Here is an 18276-nt window from a genome sequence, read left to right as displayed (position 1 = left end):
CTTTAAACTGGTGAGGTTAACTCTGTAGACACCAACAAGCTCTTTCATTCTATGCTTTGGGCAGGACTTAAGCCATCAATCAAAGATGTTGATTTATTCTCGGATTTTGATGTTTTGCTACGAGAACTTCGACAGATTGAGCGGGAGCACACTCAAAGTAAAGTGGAAGGAAGAATGGAAGATCAACTGGTTGTTCGCTGTTTCTGAGACAACCACTGAAACAGATGTAGGAACTTTGAGGAATGACCAAGAGCCCCATCTCTCAAGAAACAACAGCTGCAGCCTCCTCCTCATCACTATCAACAGCCTACAGGTGAACTGCATCACTATCAACAGCCTACAGGTGAACTGCATCACCATCAACAGCCTACAGGTGAACTGCATCACTATCAACAGCCTACAGGTGAACTGCATCACTGTCAACAGACTACAGGTGAACTGTACACTATCAAGAGCCTACCTGAGGGCAAGATAACTTTCAATCAGGATTTATAATCAAACTTACAAGGGCACCACTGGATATTATTCTCATCCTTCTTTGCAGAAACAGAAGTATGATCATCCACCACGCAGAGGCAGGTCTGGAGGACGACCTTTTGGGAGACATGTACAGTGTTTCCGTTGCGAACAGTTTGGACACATAGCCTCAGGATGTAGAGTCAGGATTGATCACAGTCGCCTGCATTTAAACGGGAGACTGCCTATGCGAAGGGGTGGTCCATAGGTCAAAACAGACGGCAGATGGGTACGCAGAGATATGGAACAACAGCAAATTGTAGGAAATGCCAATGAAGTTGATGCTTGTATTCAAGGAGCTTTATTGGACACAGGAGCTTCAGTCTCAGTCCGGCATTTTATGATCAGTATCTCTCCCGTATTCTTATCACCCCAATCACAAATGTCTTGCATTTTCAATGTGCTGATGGACAAAACCTGCCATAATCAGGTTACACTCAGGTGGACTTAACGTTTAACGGGATTGATGCTGAATGCTAGCCATGTCTTCTGCTTGTTGGTCCTGCTGGTAACTATAATCACAAGGTACCAATATGTTATCGATTTACTTAGGTACCTGTAGACCAAAACATTGGGAGGAGATTCTGTAGGATGCGAACCTTCACACACCTTGGTATTTTAGCTTTTAGGTGTATGGTGCTGCAGTTACGGGATCTTTTTAGACTAGAAGTGTGCAGGAGTGAAGAAGGTTATCCCACCCAATTCAGAAGTCACTGTCACTGGCTACATTGACAAGGCAGTTTGCGATTCCCTATCGCAATATACATGCTGTATTGCACAGTGCAAGTCGTTCAGCTATTCCTGATGACCTTGACATCTCACCCAGCTTGACAACATACAGAGAGAAAGGATTTGTAGATGTCAACATTTCAAACATTACCACAAGAACAGTAGTCATTCAACCCCGTGCCCTTCTGTGTGAGATCCAGCTTGTTGTGGAAGAACAGCCTACCATGGCAGATGTATCACAGGACAGGGATCCACTCTTTAATAGGATGGATCTAGAACCTTCACAGATCCTAGGCACTCAGTGTGAAGGGTTGAAACACAGGATAGTTCTAATGGATGACCGACCTTTCAAACAGCGACAAAAGAGAATTCAGCTATCTATGCAGATCATCTGCGCCAACTATTCGTCAGTGGAGTCGATCATGATCACCTTGGTCTTCCAATGTGGTATTAGTACGCAAGAAAAATTGGTCCCTAAGGATGTACATTCATTTCAGACAGTTGAATCAATGGACTGTTGAAGACTCATATACTCTACCTTCGAAGAACACCTGGACAGGTTGATGAAGGTGTTTAAGAGACTCAGAGACTAAGAGAACCAGCTAAATGTGAAAGGATGAAGACATGGCCTCAACCAAATAATCCAATAGACGTTAAGCAGTTTCTTGGATTTGCAGGGTATTACCGGAGATTTGTGAAGAGTTTTGCTGCAATCACCATGCCCCTGTCAAGTCTAATACTTTGATTAAAGAGAACACGGAAGAAAGTTAGGGGCTGTTCTCTGTCAAGGGCAGGATGGACAGAAGCGAGTTATTGCGTATGTCAGCAGAGGACTAAATAACAAAGCTGAGGTTGTTTCGCACTGTAATATTTTAGATTGGCACCATGATAAAGACGCAGACACAGATGTCAGGTACCACAAACAGATCACCTCTGAAGACACCAGAAATGAGCTTCGCACATTGTACATATGTGAGGCCTCGAACATTACCTCCAGGCGCAGTAGCCAGCCATTTTTTCTTGTAAGCCCGATGTTAATGCAAGAACACAAGAACTGATACTCAACATCAACAGGGTTTATTGTATTGATATTTTAGGAGTTACAGTTCATAATAAATGGCTGCTGCTGAGGACTTGATAAAAATATTATTGTGTTCACTTGAGGAGTAAAGTTGCTGATGAGTTGATGAGGTTCAGAAAACTACAACAAACAACAGCTTTCGATGAAATTCAGAAAATGTACAAATTTCATAGCACATAACTTTCAATACTTCATTCCAATGATATGTGAATACATTGAAATTGCAAAATTAAGAACCACAAATTGACAAATAATGGTGTGAAATATATTAACAATTTTTGCACTAACCAATTAACATTTTGGCATATATAAAATTTCATTGTAATTTAGAGATAGTACAACCTAGCAATGAAAGGGTAAAGTACTCACATACGTGTCTTTACATAGTTCAGCTTACAGTCAGCTGGGTGACAACCAGGCAGCATGGAGGTCCAATACACACTGGCAAGCATGTGCTCCAAAATGCATGAGCTTTGGAGAGGTCATGATGTGACCTGTGAGCTTTGACATCACACATGAAGGTTAAGGCCACAGGGTAGTGGAAATGTACTGGCCACATGTAAACATTGTTAACACTTTTGACTGATAAGGATTTAAATGGAAATGAACTTTAGATAATAAAGTGTTTTAATTATTAGACCACCATGGATAAAATAATTAACGCCAATTGTAACAACTTAGCATACAATTTCATTTGAAAGAGTTTGTACATTGAAATGTATGCAAGAAAATCTTGCATTTACACCCGATAGGTTGCCAAGCTCTATTCTTATAGTATTGAGGGCTTGCCCAGCTTTCATGGCGATCTTTAGCAAAAATGATGTGCAAGCCCGGGCTTTTTTCATAATGGTAGCTACGCCCCTGACCTCGGACGTGAAGAGAAGGATCTTCACCACGAGGCTTCCCCTTCCCACTCCAAGCACGATGGACTACGGATTTTGCGATACATGCAGTTGAAAGGGAGGTTTGAAATGAGGCTACATACTCGTGTGTTCAAATGAAACGACACGCAGAATGAAAGCAACGACAAAACGCTGTGTGCATTATGGTGTTATTCCCGTGACACCCTTGACCCCTGTCGCCTACAAGCCTCCTCTGAAAGAAAATATACTTGTAACCCAGAGCTCAATAATGGGTAGTTGGGGTGCTTGCCGAAAACCCACCGCTAACCAGTAGCTATTTATCACGGGATCCAATCTCCCTCTACACCGCCTGTGTGGAACGAGAAAGTAAAGGTAAGTGGGCATGCTGGCGATAATTGCCAGATTTCAAGTACAGTTCAATTCTAACAATGACCAGGTATAGCGATATCATTACTCCGTGATTGATGGACAAGGTGTGAAGCAATACGGTGGTAATAGTGTACTAATTCGGCCATGATGTTATGTTTCCTGTGTGTGACCTCTCCACTGCTATGTTGACGTGTCTACTTTCGTTATGTACAGGGATCCGACTACCCTGATGTCAGTTTATCGGTAGGTCCACACACCAACTTGTGTGAGATCAGTGATCTCGCACAAGTTGGTGTGTGGACCTACCGATACACTGACGTCAGGTAATTACTATATGCCTATCATTTCTACACATAACACAGTTTTGAGACAGTGTGGGTGTATAGTGTCAAGTGGCACTGCATTTGTTGGGCAATCTCTTACAGCCTACTTTCGTTATCGACATGAGTTATGCAATCTTTGTCAGTACATTATACAGGCGACAATAAACGTAAATGCACCCGTATACCGCGACTCTGGTGATACGAAAGGCCTTTATAAGAGACTAACTAAAGACAAAGTATATCATTAACAATAAACGTATCAAAGTCTACATTTTGGAAAAAATTAGACTAATGCTTAGTCTCTGAATAGATATAATTTTGATAGTAACAAACAAACCTATTATAAATTGAAAAGGAGACCCAGGGAGACCAGAGATTCAGAACCTGGGGAAATCTAGACTTGCTTCAATTAGGGCTTTAACACTGCAGGGAAGGCTAGGCTGTAGGGAAAATAATGTTGTTCAGGGACTGTGAGACAGATTAGAAAAAATATATGTCAAATTAGTTTCAAAAATCGTACATTGGGAGGAAATGACTGAGAAACAAATGAACGTAGGCAATGACAGAAGTATATGTGCTTTATCGTGTTGTATACTTGACACGTGAACGCTGACCCCCTCGTGTCTTCTCGGAGGGTGTATTTACGTCGTGTTGTGAGTCGTTGCTGACCAGTAGCCGTTTATTATGGGGCTCAACCGCACGCTTCACCGACTGGCTGGAACGAGGAAATGAAGTTGAGTAAACGTGCAGGCGGTCTTTGCCAGACTTCACGTACACTACAATTCTAACAATGACCAGATATAGCGACGTAATTATGCGGTGATCAAACGACAAGGTGTGAAGAAATACGGCGATAATGGTCTTAGAATTCGAGTCCTCCCCTCTGTGCTCTGTGGTCTACTTTCACTATGTACGGGTATATCGATATGTAGAGCCTAATCTCAGGTGACTCGGTCTGTGGACATAGCGGTACATTGACTCAAGATGGAAAACTATTTCGGCTGTCATTTGTATATTAAATAAAATATTTAGACAGTAAATATTAATAGCTGGAGTCGGGTATATCGATATGTACAGCCTAATCTCTGGTGACTCGGTCTGTGGACATAACGGTACATTGACTCAAGATGGAAAACTATTAGGGCTGTCATTTCTACATTGAATAAAATATTTAGACAGTATATATTCATAGCTGGAGTCGCGTTTGTTGGCGCAAGCAGTTGACACCAGCCTAGCTACTTTCGTTATGCAAATGAGCGCTGATGTCGAAGTCAGCGCTTTATGTGCCAAGTGCACGAGTCATTGTTGCTTCTAGGTGTAGATGGCGGGTGTGTAGTCGTCTTCATTAACGTTTTGCGTCAAACGTAAGCTGGACGTCCACGTAGTTGGCTGAAGAAGTGTGATTGTTTCGACACCAAGTTTACACAAAGGCAGAAACAAATGTGTTTCATCTTCGTCACTTCATCACAGTACCGAGATCACGCAAGCTGAAAACAAACCTGTCAACCATCCAAGGACTCTCTGTGTACAACATTGCTTAACTTTGACTGATTAGTGACCTGGGGTATATGCACAAGACGACACCCCAACAGGCTGTTCTTGTCTCCCAGGGTGGGCACACAAAATATTGATTGCAGAAGACCTTGATCTTAGAATTTTCAGTCTTTCTCCAGAACACATACACAGACAAACACGCATACATCTGTGAGGCTTGTCGGCTGTGGTAGCGCTGGTATGTTCAAAAATTTGAAATGAACACTTACTATCGTTTATGTCTATAGAGAGAATCCTAAATGGTGTCCCGTATAATACCTTATTCATTCGTTAAATATTCATTTATTACCCATCCAACATTAGCACAATAATATATCAGAATTTATCTTACAGAACGAGTGCATTACGCCGTCATAACAGGGGTCACGCGTATGAATACATTTTATTTATGATTGTCAACAATTTGATTTTTTTAAGATGAACAAGTGGTTATGAAAAAGTGTTCAAATAACTTCAACCAACATATCATTTATTTTATATAAATGCTATTACACGCAGCCGTTACTTTGGCCATATTGCTTAGTGCAAATAGTCCCGGCAGCATGCAATGCGTAATAACATTGTAGATTTAATGCATCTTCCATTTGCAGATGGCGACGTCTCAGAAACTGCAAGAACATTTTCTCACATGCACCATATGTACAGAAGTATTTGACAATCCATGCACCCTTGTCTGTTATCACACATTCTGTCGGAAATGTGTCGTCAAATACACCAAAACCAAACCGGAAGCCATCAGTGCCAAGTCTCTGCTGTGTCCTTTCTGCAGCAAGATGACGAAAGTGAGTGCCCCCGAGAGACCAATAGATGAGTGGGCGGATGCCGTCAAACCGAGCTTTGTCATCCAGGGACTCCTGGACTCATTTGGCCCCGGATGTAAAGGTAAGGATCAATGCTAAACTGGTACTGCAATGCACGATGGTCTATTGGATGTGTCTTGCACCACACTCGAAAGAAAGGAAGGATAAACACGTGTAGAATCTGTTAAATATTCGTCTGTGGTCGTCGTATAAAGTTTGTAGCGTTCCCATGTTCGACTCTTAACCTTTGCGAAGGCAACACACTCCCTTACTCAATGCGAAAATGACTGATCTAAATCTACATGTAATTGCAAATACATTCATTATTTACTGATACAAATTTCAATTTGTGTCCCCACAATACTCATGAATGTAGTGGTCCTGCATAGCTGTTTTCCAAATATCTTGTTTGATGTTAAAAGGTAGGGTATTTAGGGTTCAAGTGATACCTCATTTTTCATTATGTCAAACTAGTCATTCAAGTTCCCGAAATCGGAAGTCAGTCTTGCAGATGTCTGTTGTGAGGTAGCTTACACTAAAATTACTAGTAACAACAATTCATAAACCACAACAAATAGTGCAATTACGTATACAGATAGAGTGAGTGAGTTTAGTTTTATGCCGCCTTTGGCAATATTACAGCAATATCACGGCGGGGAAACCAGAAATAGGTGTCACACATTGTGCCCATCTGGGAAATCGAACTAGGATTTTCGGCGTGACGATGGAACGTTTTGACTACAAGGCTAGCCTACCGCCCTTAAATAGCTAGACGTGAGAACAAACACTCGATGATTATACGATGCTGAATGCTTTTCATTCAACCTTGTTTTTTTTGTCCAGATACAAAGAACTGCACGTGCTGTCATCGCGAAGGGGAGACAACTCCAGCTACTGTCTGGTGCTCGGTATGCGATGACGCCCTGTGTGATGTATGTGCTAGGGCGCACAGTCGCATCTCATCCACTCGTCATCACGATACAACTGACCTGACTACTGAGGCCATTATCCCCAGGAAACGAAACATCAAGTGTAAAGAACACAAGGATGAAAACATCAAATTCCTGTGCAAAGATTGCAAGAAAGTCACCTGTCACACCTGTTGTGTTATCTATCACAGGAAATGTGAGTCAGTTGTCACAATGGAGTCGGAATTACCTGCATTGAAGTCCCAGCTGTTGAATAAGAAGGGAACTATTTCGAAGAAGCAAATCCAAATGGAAGCAAAAGTTGATGCTGTTAAAGTGAACGTCGTTTCTGAAAAAGATCGATATGCAAGAATGGAACATGACATAAAGTCTTTTGGTAACAACGCGAGAGAAAAGATAACTCTCATGGAAAATAAACTTCTAGATGAACTGAAAGAAGTTTCTGAAAAGCACATTGAACAACTGACAGCCGACCTAAAGTCGGTTGAAATGTCAGTACACATGTACCGACAGCAGGCTGAGCTGATAGACCAGGCTCTACAATCCGAGTGTGACATGGACGTGTATGAGGTGTATCAGGGATGTGAGGCCGGTGATGTGGATGCTGTCGGAGACGAAGACGTGAAGAAGAGGAGTAGAATAGCCAGGATCATGTTCAGACAGAACGGAGACATGCTGAGTAGAGCTGTGGACGATCTACAGCTGGGGGAGATAGATGTCCAGTATGACGGTATGGTGAACTTGGAGGCAACACCTGTATCTCAAGACACCAGTAACGTGCTTGACCTGAAGGGTGCTCCTGTGTTACAGGATACCATTAACGTTAGGGTAGCAGGAGACCAGAATAAGTCATACCCTGCTGACGTAACGGGGTTGCTGGTGAATGGTACAGACACAGTGGTTGTAACAGACTACAACAACAACAACAGTGTGAAGTCCTTCTACACCAGGAACAAACAACGACGGCACAGCAAGCTCAAACTGGGAGGTTCACCGTGGGATATAACAAGGCTGAAACACAACCAGGTGGCTGTCACTGTGCCAGGTAGCAGACAGATTGTAACAGTTAAAGTGAACCCTGACCTGATGCTGCTGTCGACCATCACAACCAGCAAACGGTACTGGGGTATAACGTCTCTTACACCATCAACACTAGCAGCAGGTTCTGATAGTGATAAATGTGTGGATATTCTGGACATGAGAGGAAACGTCCTGAAGTCAATTAAACCTATAGATAGCGGAAAGGAAATCATACATTCTCCTTGGTTTCTTTGTACAACAAGAACAGGAAACATCCTTGTGTCGGATAGCGGTTCGAAGCGTGTCCTGTGCCTGACAGCTGAAGGGGACGTTGTGTTCACCTACCCTACAACAGGACACACAACACTGAGACTTCCACGTGGTATCACAAGTACCAGCACAGGTGACATCCTGGTTAACGACAGCTATCAACACACTGTTGTTCATCTGACTGAGTCTGGACAGTTTGTCAGAAACATAATCACTGCAGATGATGGTGTCTCGTACCCGCAGGGAGTTTGTTTTGATGAACGTGGCCGTGTTTATATTTGTAATTACATTTCAGGTGAAATCAAAGTATTCAGTTTCAGTAACACAGTATAGACCTTTGATTCTTTCTCAAGTGATCATTGCATCTGTAAATATTACAATTAACTACATTTACAACGACCTCCTGACTGCAGATTGACTGAGCTGGTGTTGACAAATCATCACATGTAATGTACTGTGTGTCTGAGTATATCTAATATATAGTGTGAATGAGTATTTCTGACTGTATAGTGTGAATGAGTATATCTCATGTATAGCGTGACGAAGTATATTTAATATACTGTGTGACTAACTATATCTATCTAATATACTGTGTCTGAGTATATCTAATGTACAGTGTGACTGAGTATATCTATATACTGTGTGTCTGAGTATATCTAATGTACAATGTGACTGAGTATATCTAATATACCGTGTGTCTGAGTATATCTTATGTACAGTGTGACTAAGTGTATCTAATGTACAGTGTGACTGAGTATATCTAATATACTGTGTGTCTGAGTATATCTAATGTACAGTGTGTCAGAGTATATCTAATGTACAGTGTGACTGAGTATATCTAACATACTGTGTGTCTGAGTATATCTAATTTACAGTGTTACTGAGTATATCTAATATACTGTGTGACTGAGTATATCTAATGTACAGTGTGACTGAGTATATCTAATATACAGTGTGACTGAGTATATTTAATTTACAGTGTGACTGAGTTTATGTAATATACTGTATGACTGAGCATATCTAATATACTGTGTGTCTGAGTATATCTAATTTACAGTGTGACTGAGTATATCTAATTTACTGTGTGACTGAGTGGTCTATTCTATAACCGAGAATATATAATATACTTTTAGACTGAGGGAAACTGATATTTAGTGCCAGTTAGTATCACTTGAATACCCTTTGAACTTCGTGTACCGTATACAAGTTAGAATAATGTTTATTGTGCTATATTAATATATGTACGCTTTAACCACTAGGCTAACTTACCGCCCCTTGTTCGTTTGTAAACGGAGTACAGTGAAAATAATAGGAGAGCGCTCAGCCAGTCGGAAAACGACATTTATGTGTGAGGTTAGATAAAGGTATGTGAAGCAGTGCTGAATCAATGAAGACACACTTACTGGTATATGTGTATGTCATCTTTAGCTTAAACTTAGAATGCAAATCATAATGTGTACAAAGGGCTACTACACTATTTGTGAAATTACTTAAATTTCTAAATTAATCCATTTGTATATTAGGTTCATCAAGGTGGACTGATATTCTGTCATTGTGAACAGTTCCGCGTATGTGACATTTGCTTCAATGCTAATCACCTTTACCTCAACTTGGAATTGATGTCAGATGTCAAGCTTGTTTTTTGTACCTTGAATTATTTTGCATCGTTATAGATATTCATATTTCGTGAATATGACTTGGATTAATCTATGTAAATGCAAACGTTCTTGCCATTTTGAGCAGCCCGGAGAAAATCTTTGAACTCTGTATGGGTAGTACTAGTACTGCTCTCTCCAGCAGTAACTGAGACTTCTGTGTGTGTGAAGATGAATTTACAACATTTGTGTTCCGTGTGATATGATTTACTACTTCTCGATCAACGCGTTTCCAATTACATGTACTACATCAACGCGTTTCCAATAAACGAGATCAAGTACTTTCTGTTATACGACTATTCTCAATAGCCTGTCAAAGGCACTCCTATGTTCACAGGGTGTGTCTGCGAGTAGTTACATAGTAAAACTTGTTTCCATGTTTATAATTTCAGTCATGTAGTGTTTTGTATCTATTGTCAGGGTTCGGGGGCTGAAATTGTGTTCCCTATAACCGTTTGCTCTATTCCTGTTTCATTCCAATGGTACTTAATATCACCCAAGCACACATTGAATTGCTGTTTTTCTATTTGCTTATTTACTTTAAAGAAGTAAACCTCTTTGATACAACTAAAAGACGGAGAAAAACATATTTGTTAAAGACATAATATGATGTAATTATTACCAGCTGTTCACCTTATGTTTCTAGTTGTATTGCTAAACAGGGTTGAACAATCACAAATGCGGTTTGTTTTATTGAAAAAACAGCTACATTAAATCCCAAAGCAGATACACAAAAATGACTTTAAAATATTTCTCAAAATGAGCATTCGCGTAACCTTGCTGTCATACACCAAGTGGAACTTTAAATGAATTCGTTGAGATATATAAGAATGAAAAAAACAACCAAAACATGTCAGACTAAAAGGGTTCAGGCTAAAACGTCACCACAGCAAAACGGCACCTGGCGAAAACGGCACGATTTGGACATAACGGAACCTCGACTTGGCGAAAACGGCTACAAATCTAAACTAACTAAAATCTTATGGGGAAACTAGTTTGTCATTAGATAATTCTGATAATTCTGATTGCAGAATGTTTAGATAGAAAATACATCTACTCTGCCGACAGTGATTGGAAAGGGCATCCCATAGCCGATAATCGGACTACAGAATGTTTAGATTGTAGATACATCTACTGTGCCGACAGTGATTGGAAAGGGCATCCCAATTAAGCGTGAAAACATCGCAACCTTTGATTTTTTAAGTACATTTACTCAACTGAAATCGCCCAAACTCAGTGTCAAAATGAAACTGTATTTAAAGCGCACAAATGTACTCATTACATAACATTCATCACAATGTCTCACCAATGTGTTGTATGCAAGACGACCGTAAGAAAGAATCAACATGTTGTATCTTGTGACGAGTGTGAATTATGGACTCTTGTGTTTGTGGTACCGGCTTTTCTGTATCACGGTACCGTGAGATTTGTCAATATAAAGACTTCCCTTCCGTATGTGTGCGCTGTCGCACGAATTCCTTTGACAACATGATCGACACGGTGAACTCGGACTACACCTTACCAGCTGCTGAGCAACCACAGACATTAGGCAGCACAATTCTGTTAGCTATGTTTTAGTACTTTCAATATGACGATGCATATTTTTCATGAATTTTTAAACAATGACATAATGCCATAAACGATTTAATTACTCGGGATTATTTTTATCAAAGCACCGCCTTCATTACGCGCGTTCTGGTTGGTTTTGGAAATGGAAATGAGTTTTGCAATCTAGGTCAGTCCATTGTATACCCGAAAATAAACGTGAATGCACCTGTTGATAGCGCCTCTGGTGATACGAAAGGCCTTTATGATAGACTAACTAAAGACAAAATTCAAAAGTGTACTGTCAAGTTAGGTTTTAAAGTCGTATATTGGGAAGAAATTACGGAGAGATAATGTATGCAATGACAGTAGTACATGTGCAATATCGTGTTGTATACTTGACACGTGAACCCTGACCCATTGTGTCTTGTCTGAAGGTGTAGTTACGTCGTGTTGTGTGTCGATGCTAACAAGTAGCCGTTTAGTACTCGGTGATCAATGGACACGGTGTGAAGCAATAAGGTGGTAATTGTCTTATAATTCGTGTTTGAGTCCTTCCCTCTGTGTTGCGGGGTCTACTTTCCCTATAGCTATGCTCAGGTATATGGATGTGTACACCCTAATCTCAGGTGACTCAGGCCTGTGGACATAACGGTACAGTAACTCAAGATGGAAAACTATTATGGCTGTCATTTCTACATACATTATTTAGGCAGTAACTTAGCTGATGTCACGTTTGTTGGCGCAAGCAGTTGACACCAGCGTACTTTTGTTATGCAAATGAACCCCGGTATCGAGGTCAGTGCGCGTACAATGCACGTACATGGACCTGGTAAAGGCGACTGTGGTGATAACTACTCTGCCTTCACTAGAAACAAGTCAAAAGGAGTGAGAAGCTCATTATCAAAATCTGAAATGATAATGATTCTTAATTGGGTTACAACGTATCAATGTTGTGTATGTATGGATATTGGCCATGTATGTATTGCATTTGTTGGGCAATCAGCAACAGCATACTTTCGTTATCATAAGTTTTCGTTATCAGTTTCACTGTTCAGATCAGTACATCACACGACAATAAAGTAGATCTATGCACCTGTTGAGAGCGACTCAGGTGATATGAATAACCTTTACGAGTGACTAATAAACCCACAAAAATTAAAAGCATATTATCAAATCTAAACGTATTTAAGTAATGTGAGGCTCTAAAGTCGTATAATGGGTACACATGACGGACAGGTACAGAGAGCAATGAAAGAAGTGCATGTGCATGTCCTTCCCTCTGTGTTGCCTGGTCTCCTTTCATTATGTACAGGTATATGGACATGTACACCCAAATGTCAGGTGTCTGTGGACATGAGGATACATTGATTCAAGATGGAAAATTAATAGGGCTGTCATTTCTATATTTTATACACCTGTTCGACAGTAATTATTCATATGGCTAGTGTTGTTGCTGGCGCAACACAGTTGACACCAGTCTACTTTCGTTATGCAAATGAGAGCTGATATTGATATCTGATATCTGGTATTTGAGTGACAATACACGTACCTTGACCTGGTGAACGCGACTGTTCTTCTTTCACAAGAGACAAATCGAAAGAAATAAGCACTCTATCAAAATCTGAACTCAATCAAATAACATTGATCCTCAATTTGGTTTTGTATCACATTCTGTGTATGTATGTACATGGGGCAAGTGGTTGACTGAATGAGTGGGTTTTGTTTTACGCCGCTTTTAGCAATATTCCAGCAATACCACTGCGGGGGACACCAGAAATGGGCTTCACACATTGTGTTCATGTGGGGAATCGAACCCGGGTCTTCGGCGTGAGAAGCGGACGCTTTAACTACCAGGCTACCCACCGCCCCTGTTGACTGATTGAACATCATCCTGTCTGTGATAATTGATCACGGACAAGGTCAGTGTTGCCAAGTGTACGAGTCATAATTGTTGCCTCTAGGTGGAGATGGAAGATGTATAGACGTCTTCATGAACTCTTTGCGTCAAACTTTAGCTGGACGTCCTCGTAGTTGGTAGAAGTAGTGTGATTGTTTGGACATCAACTTCACACAATGGCAGAAAGAAATCTGGTTCATTTTCATCACCGAAAAAATACGGTCACCCACCCAATGACAATCTGTGACCAACGTTGATTAACTTTGACTGATTTGTGACCTGGGATCTTTGCACAAGACCACACACCACCGGGTTGTTCTTGTCTTCCAGAGTGGGCACACATGATACTGATTGCAGATGACTTTGTTCTGTCGACTTCTCCATATACCATTCCTGTCATCACCGGAGAAATTTGTCTGCTGGAAGCGCTGATATGTTTAAAAGTTTGAAATGAACACTACTATAGTTTAAGTATTTCCCTGTATTCCACATGCTTCTTGCAGATGTTTGCAGATGGCGACATCTCAGAAACTGCAGGAACATTTCCTCACATGCACCATATGTACAGAGGTGTCTCCCTTTCGTCTCCCTTGCACCCTTGTCTGTTATCACACATTCTGTCGGAAATGTGTCGTCAACTACACCAAAACCAAACCGGAAGCTATCAGTGCCAAGTCTCTGCTGTGTCCTCTCTGCAACAGGACGACGAAGTGACCTCCCCTGAGAGACCAATAGATGAGTGGGCGGATGCCGTCAAACCCAGCTTTGTCATCCCGGGGCTGCTGGGCTCATTTTGGCCTGGATGTAAAGGTAAGGCTGAATGCTGAACCGGTACTGCAATGATGGTCTATTGGATGTGTCTTACATCACACTCATCAGAAACGAAGCATAAACACGTGTAGTTAAACCTACAATCTGTTAAAGGTTTGTTTATGGTCACTGAATAGTTTGTAGTCGTACCAATACGGCATGTTGGCCTCTTACCCTTTGCAACGGCAAGACTTCCCCCTTTTCAAATGTGTACTATACCTTTTTATATCTGAATACACTCATTATTTATCGGTAAGTGTTTCAGTTTGTAACTGCACAATACTCATGAACGTGGTGACTCAATTCTCGTTAAGTCCGTGTTGCAGATATGTTTGCATTTTATCCCATGTTGTAAAGTAGCTTACACTTATATTAAGTAGTAACAACCTTTGACAAATCATGAAAATTACCATTACATATATAGATAGAGTGAGTGAGTGTAGTTTCACCCTGCCTACAAGTGCGCACAAACATTTGGTGATATTATGCTGGCCGATTTTCATTCAACCTTGTTTTGTCCAGATACCAAGAACTGCACGTGCTGTCATCGCGAAGGGGAGACAACTCCAGCGACTGTGTGATGCTCGGTATGCGATGATGCCCTGTGTGACGTATGTGCTAGGGTGCACAGTCGCATCTCATCCACTCGTCATCACGATACAACTAACATGCCTAGTGAGGCCATTATCCCCAGGAAACGAAACATTAAGTGTAAAGAACACAAGGATGAAATCATCACATTCTTGTTCAAAGATTGCAAGAAAGTCACCTGTCACACCTGTATCTATCACAGGAAATGTGAGTCAGTTGTCACATTGGAGTCGGAATTACCTGTATTAAAGTCCCAGCTGTGGGATAAGAAGGAAAATATTTTGAAACAGCAAATGGAAATCAAAACAAAAGTTGATGCAGTTAAAGTGGACGTGGTTTCTGAAAAAGCTCGATATGCAAGAATTGAACATGACATCAAGTCTTTTGGTACCAAATCTAGGGGGAAGATAACACTCATGGAAAACAACGTACTGGATCAACTGAAAGAAGTTTCCAAAGAGCACATTGAACAACTGACTTCCGACATAATGTCTTGTGAAATATCAGTACTGATGTACCGGCAGCAGGCTGAGCTGATAGACCAAACTCTACATTCCGAGTGTGACATGGATGTGTATGAGATGTATCAGGCATGTGAGGCCGGTGATGTGAAGACGAGGGGGAGAATAGCCAAGATCATGTTCAGACAGAACGAAGAGATGTTGAGTAGAACACTGGACGATCTACAGCTGGGTGAGATAGATGTCCAGTATGACGGTATGGTGAACTTGGAGGCTGGTCCTGTGACACAAGGCACTGTTAATGTGCTGGACCTGAAGGCTGCTCCTGTGTCACAAGACTCCATTAACGTTAGTGTAGCAGGAAACGAGTATGAAGTATACCCTACTGACGTAACGGTGTTGATGGTGAATGGTACATACACAGTGGTTCCGACAGACTGTGAAAACATCAGTGTGAAATCCTTCAACACCAGGAGCAAACAAGGACGTCACAGCAAGCTCAAACTGGGAGGTTCACCGTGGGGTATAACAAGGCTGAAACACAACCAGGTGGCTGTCACTGCGATGCATACCAGACAGATTGCAACAGTTAAAGTGAACCCTGACCTGGTACTGCTGTCGACCATCACAACAAGCAAAGGGTACTGGGGTATAACGTCTCTGACACCATGAAAACTAGCAGTTAGTTCTAATAGATGCGTTGATATTCTGGACATGACAGGAAACGTCCTAACGTCAATGAGCCCAGTAGATAGAGGAAAGGAAATCATACATTCTCCCAACTTTCTTTGTACAACGAGAACAGGAAACATCCTGTTCGAAGCGTGTCCTGTGCCTGACAGCTGATGGGGACGTTGTGTTCCCCTACCCTACAACAGGACACACAACACTGGTAGATACACGTTGTATCACAAGTACCAACACAGGTGACATCCTGGTTACTCACTACTATCAAGATACTGTTGTTCATCTGACTGAGTCAGGACAGTTTGTCAGAAACATACTCACTGAAGACGATGGCGTCTCGTATTCGCTCGGAGTTTGTGTAGATGGACGTGGTTGTGTGTATGTTTGTAATTTTATCTCAGTTGAAATCAAAGAATTTACTTTCAGTAATACAGTATAGACCTTTGATTCAATATCAACTGGTCATCATGTCTGTAAATATTGCAATTAGCTACATTTACAAGGATCCTCTGACTGCAGATTGACTAACCTGGTCGTTGACAAATCATCACATACAATATACACTGTGACTTGGTATAACTATATCAGTTCTCCGTATGTGACATTTGCTTCAGTGCTAATTACCTTTACCTTGGAATATGACCTCAGTTCCAAGTTATTATAAGGTAAAGGTAATTAGCACTGAAGCAAATGTCACGTGTGCCTGGAATCATTGCGCAACATTATAGATATTAATATTTCGTCAAGGTATCTTGGATTCGTCTATTTAAATGCCACCTTTCTCGCCAATTGAGCACCCGTGAGAAAATATTTGAACTCCGTGTAAATGATACAGTAGCTGTTTTCCAGCTGAATTTTTAGGTTATCCCATAATAAAGGTTCTGTGTTTTGTTTGATATGATGTTACTACTGCTCGATCCTCAACTGTTTCCAAATGTTTGATCACCGTGTTTCCAATAAACAAGGTCAAGTATGCCCTGTTTTATGACCATTCTAAATAACCTATACCTGATACAGCTCTGTTTCCCGAGTGTGTCTGAGAGCAGTAACAGATCACATGGCTATCGGGGTCAAGTGTGATCTTTGGTACCGGAATTCGCTTGGCAGTGCTGTGTCACAAACCTGTACCGTGTATTGGAATAAGCAGTTCCCTTTCATAAACGCGGAGGGTAGAACGTGTTGCTCAATTTCTGAAACACTACAAAGTTTACACACAGACATCTAATCCTCTCTCCCCAAATAACAGTTTCCAAATAGCTGCCCACTTCTAAACTTCGTTAATCCGTTTGTACCACGCTTGTCATAAGAGGTGAGTAGTAGGTTCGGGTAAGGACGCATGGTTGTAGAACCTTTAAAGAAACGATTCATACAGTAAATGGTATCAGAAACAAACTGTGCATATGGACGCAACCAATGAGAAATATCAGGAACCGACTAACGTGGAATTCGTAAGTGTGGTGATACTTCTTTGAAAGTTTGGTCCAGTCGGTACATTGAAGTTGGCTTTTGGAGACAAAGCAAAACGCAAACAGAAAATCGTGTATTCAACATGGTTGCCAAATCATGTGGCCAATGACCTAAATGTACCGTGATGTTTATTGAGGATCTGACCTATCTTGTTAAAAGGGTGATGAAAGGAAGTCCCATATACGAAAACAGCGGCAAACTGAAACATATAGTATATTCAAAACTATTCGAGAGAAAGCCACAAGACGCACAGGTCCACAAGAACATCCTCACTTAAACGATTCGCGATTTATATCCCCCAAGTTTCCTATACTTGTGAAAGACATTTGCCGCCATCTTCAGACACTGAGTGATCTTAATATAACAATTATCCTGATAAAGTCTTCAGATTCCTAATGGCGAGTTTCGCCTCGATGATAGGCGAAGTTTAAGCCATGTTTTATTGTAAATTGTGAAAGTAGTGTTTTCCTGATCCAGGATGATTTTATATTTATTAGTAAATTACACCAACAGTTGATTTTGTCTTGTCGATAAACCAACACATTATAAAGTACACATACCTACATCGCTGACTGCTCGGAACGTTAGCATGATGCTTGACTCCCCAACTTTGACACTCTGGTTACTGGAAACGTCTCGCAGACTTGTGTTTCTTGCCAGAACGGGCTGCTGCAAGGCAACTACACAAGCTGCATCAACCTGACCT

The 18276-nt window shown here is 41.1% G+C and overlaps 1 protein-coding gene across 1 annotated transcript; it reads left to right on the top strand.

The window, feature by feature from the left end:
• The first annotated feature begins 3256 nt into the window (after nucleotides 1-3256).
• Nucleotides 3257-16542, top strand: LOC124256077 (E3 ubiquitin-protein ligase TRIM71-like). The gene is made up of 4 exons (XM_046690010.1): nucleotides 3257-3561; nucleotides 6026-6317; nucleotides 7079-8587; nucleotides 16343-16542. The coding sequence occupies exons 2-4, from the start codon at nucleotides 6026-6028 to the stop codon at nucleotides 16540-16542; spliced, it is 2001 nt and encodes a 666-aa protein (XP_046545966.1). The 5' UTR covers nucleotides 3257-3561.
• The last annotated feature ends 1734 nt before the right edge of the window (nucleotides 16543-18276 follow it).

This window comes from Haliotis rubra, unplaced genomic scaffold (genome assembly GCF_003918875.1).
Source record: "Haliotis rubra isolate DU_JTF1 unplaced genomic scaffold, ASM391887v1 Scf617, whole genome shotgun sequence".
Classification (NCBI taxonomy): domain Eukaryota; kingdom Metazoa; phylum Mollusca; class Gastropoda; order Lepetellida; family Haliotidae; genus Haliotis; species Haliotis rubra.
Note: the sequence above shows the minus strand (reverse complement) of the source record. Positions and strands in the feature narration are given on the sequence as shown.

Coding starts and splice junctions, on each gene's coding strand:
- LOC124256077 (XM_046690010.1), top strand. CDS start 6,026: ATGGCGACGTCTCAGAAACTGCAAGAACATTTTCTCACATGCACCATA. Junction 6,318..7,078: donor ATTTGGCCCCGGATGTAAAG/GTAAGGATCAAT, acceptor TTTTTTGTCCAG/ATACAAAGAACTGCACGTGC. Junction 8,588..16,342: donor TATCACAAGTACCAGCACAG/GTGACATCCTGG, acceptor GTACCAACACAG/GTGACATCCTGGTTACTCAC.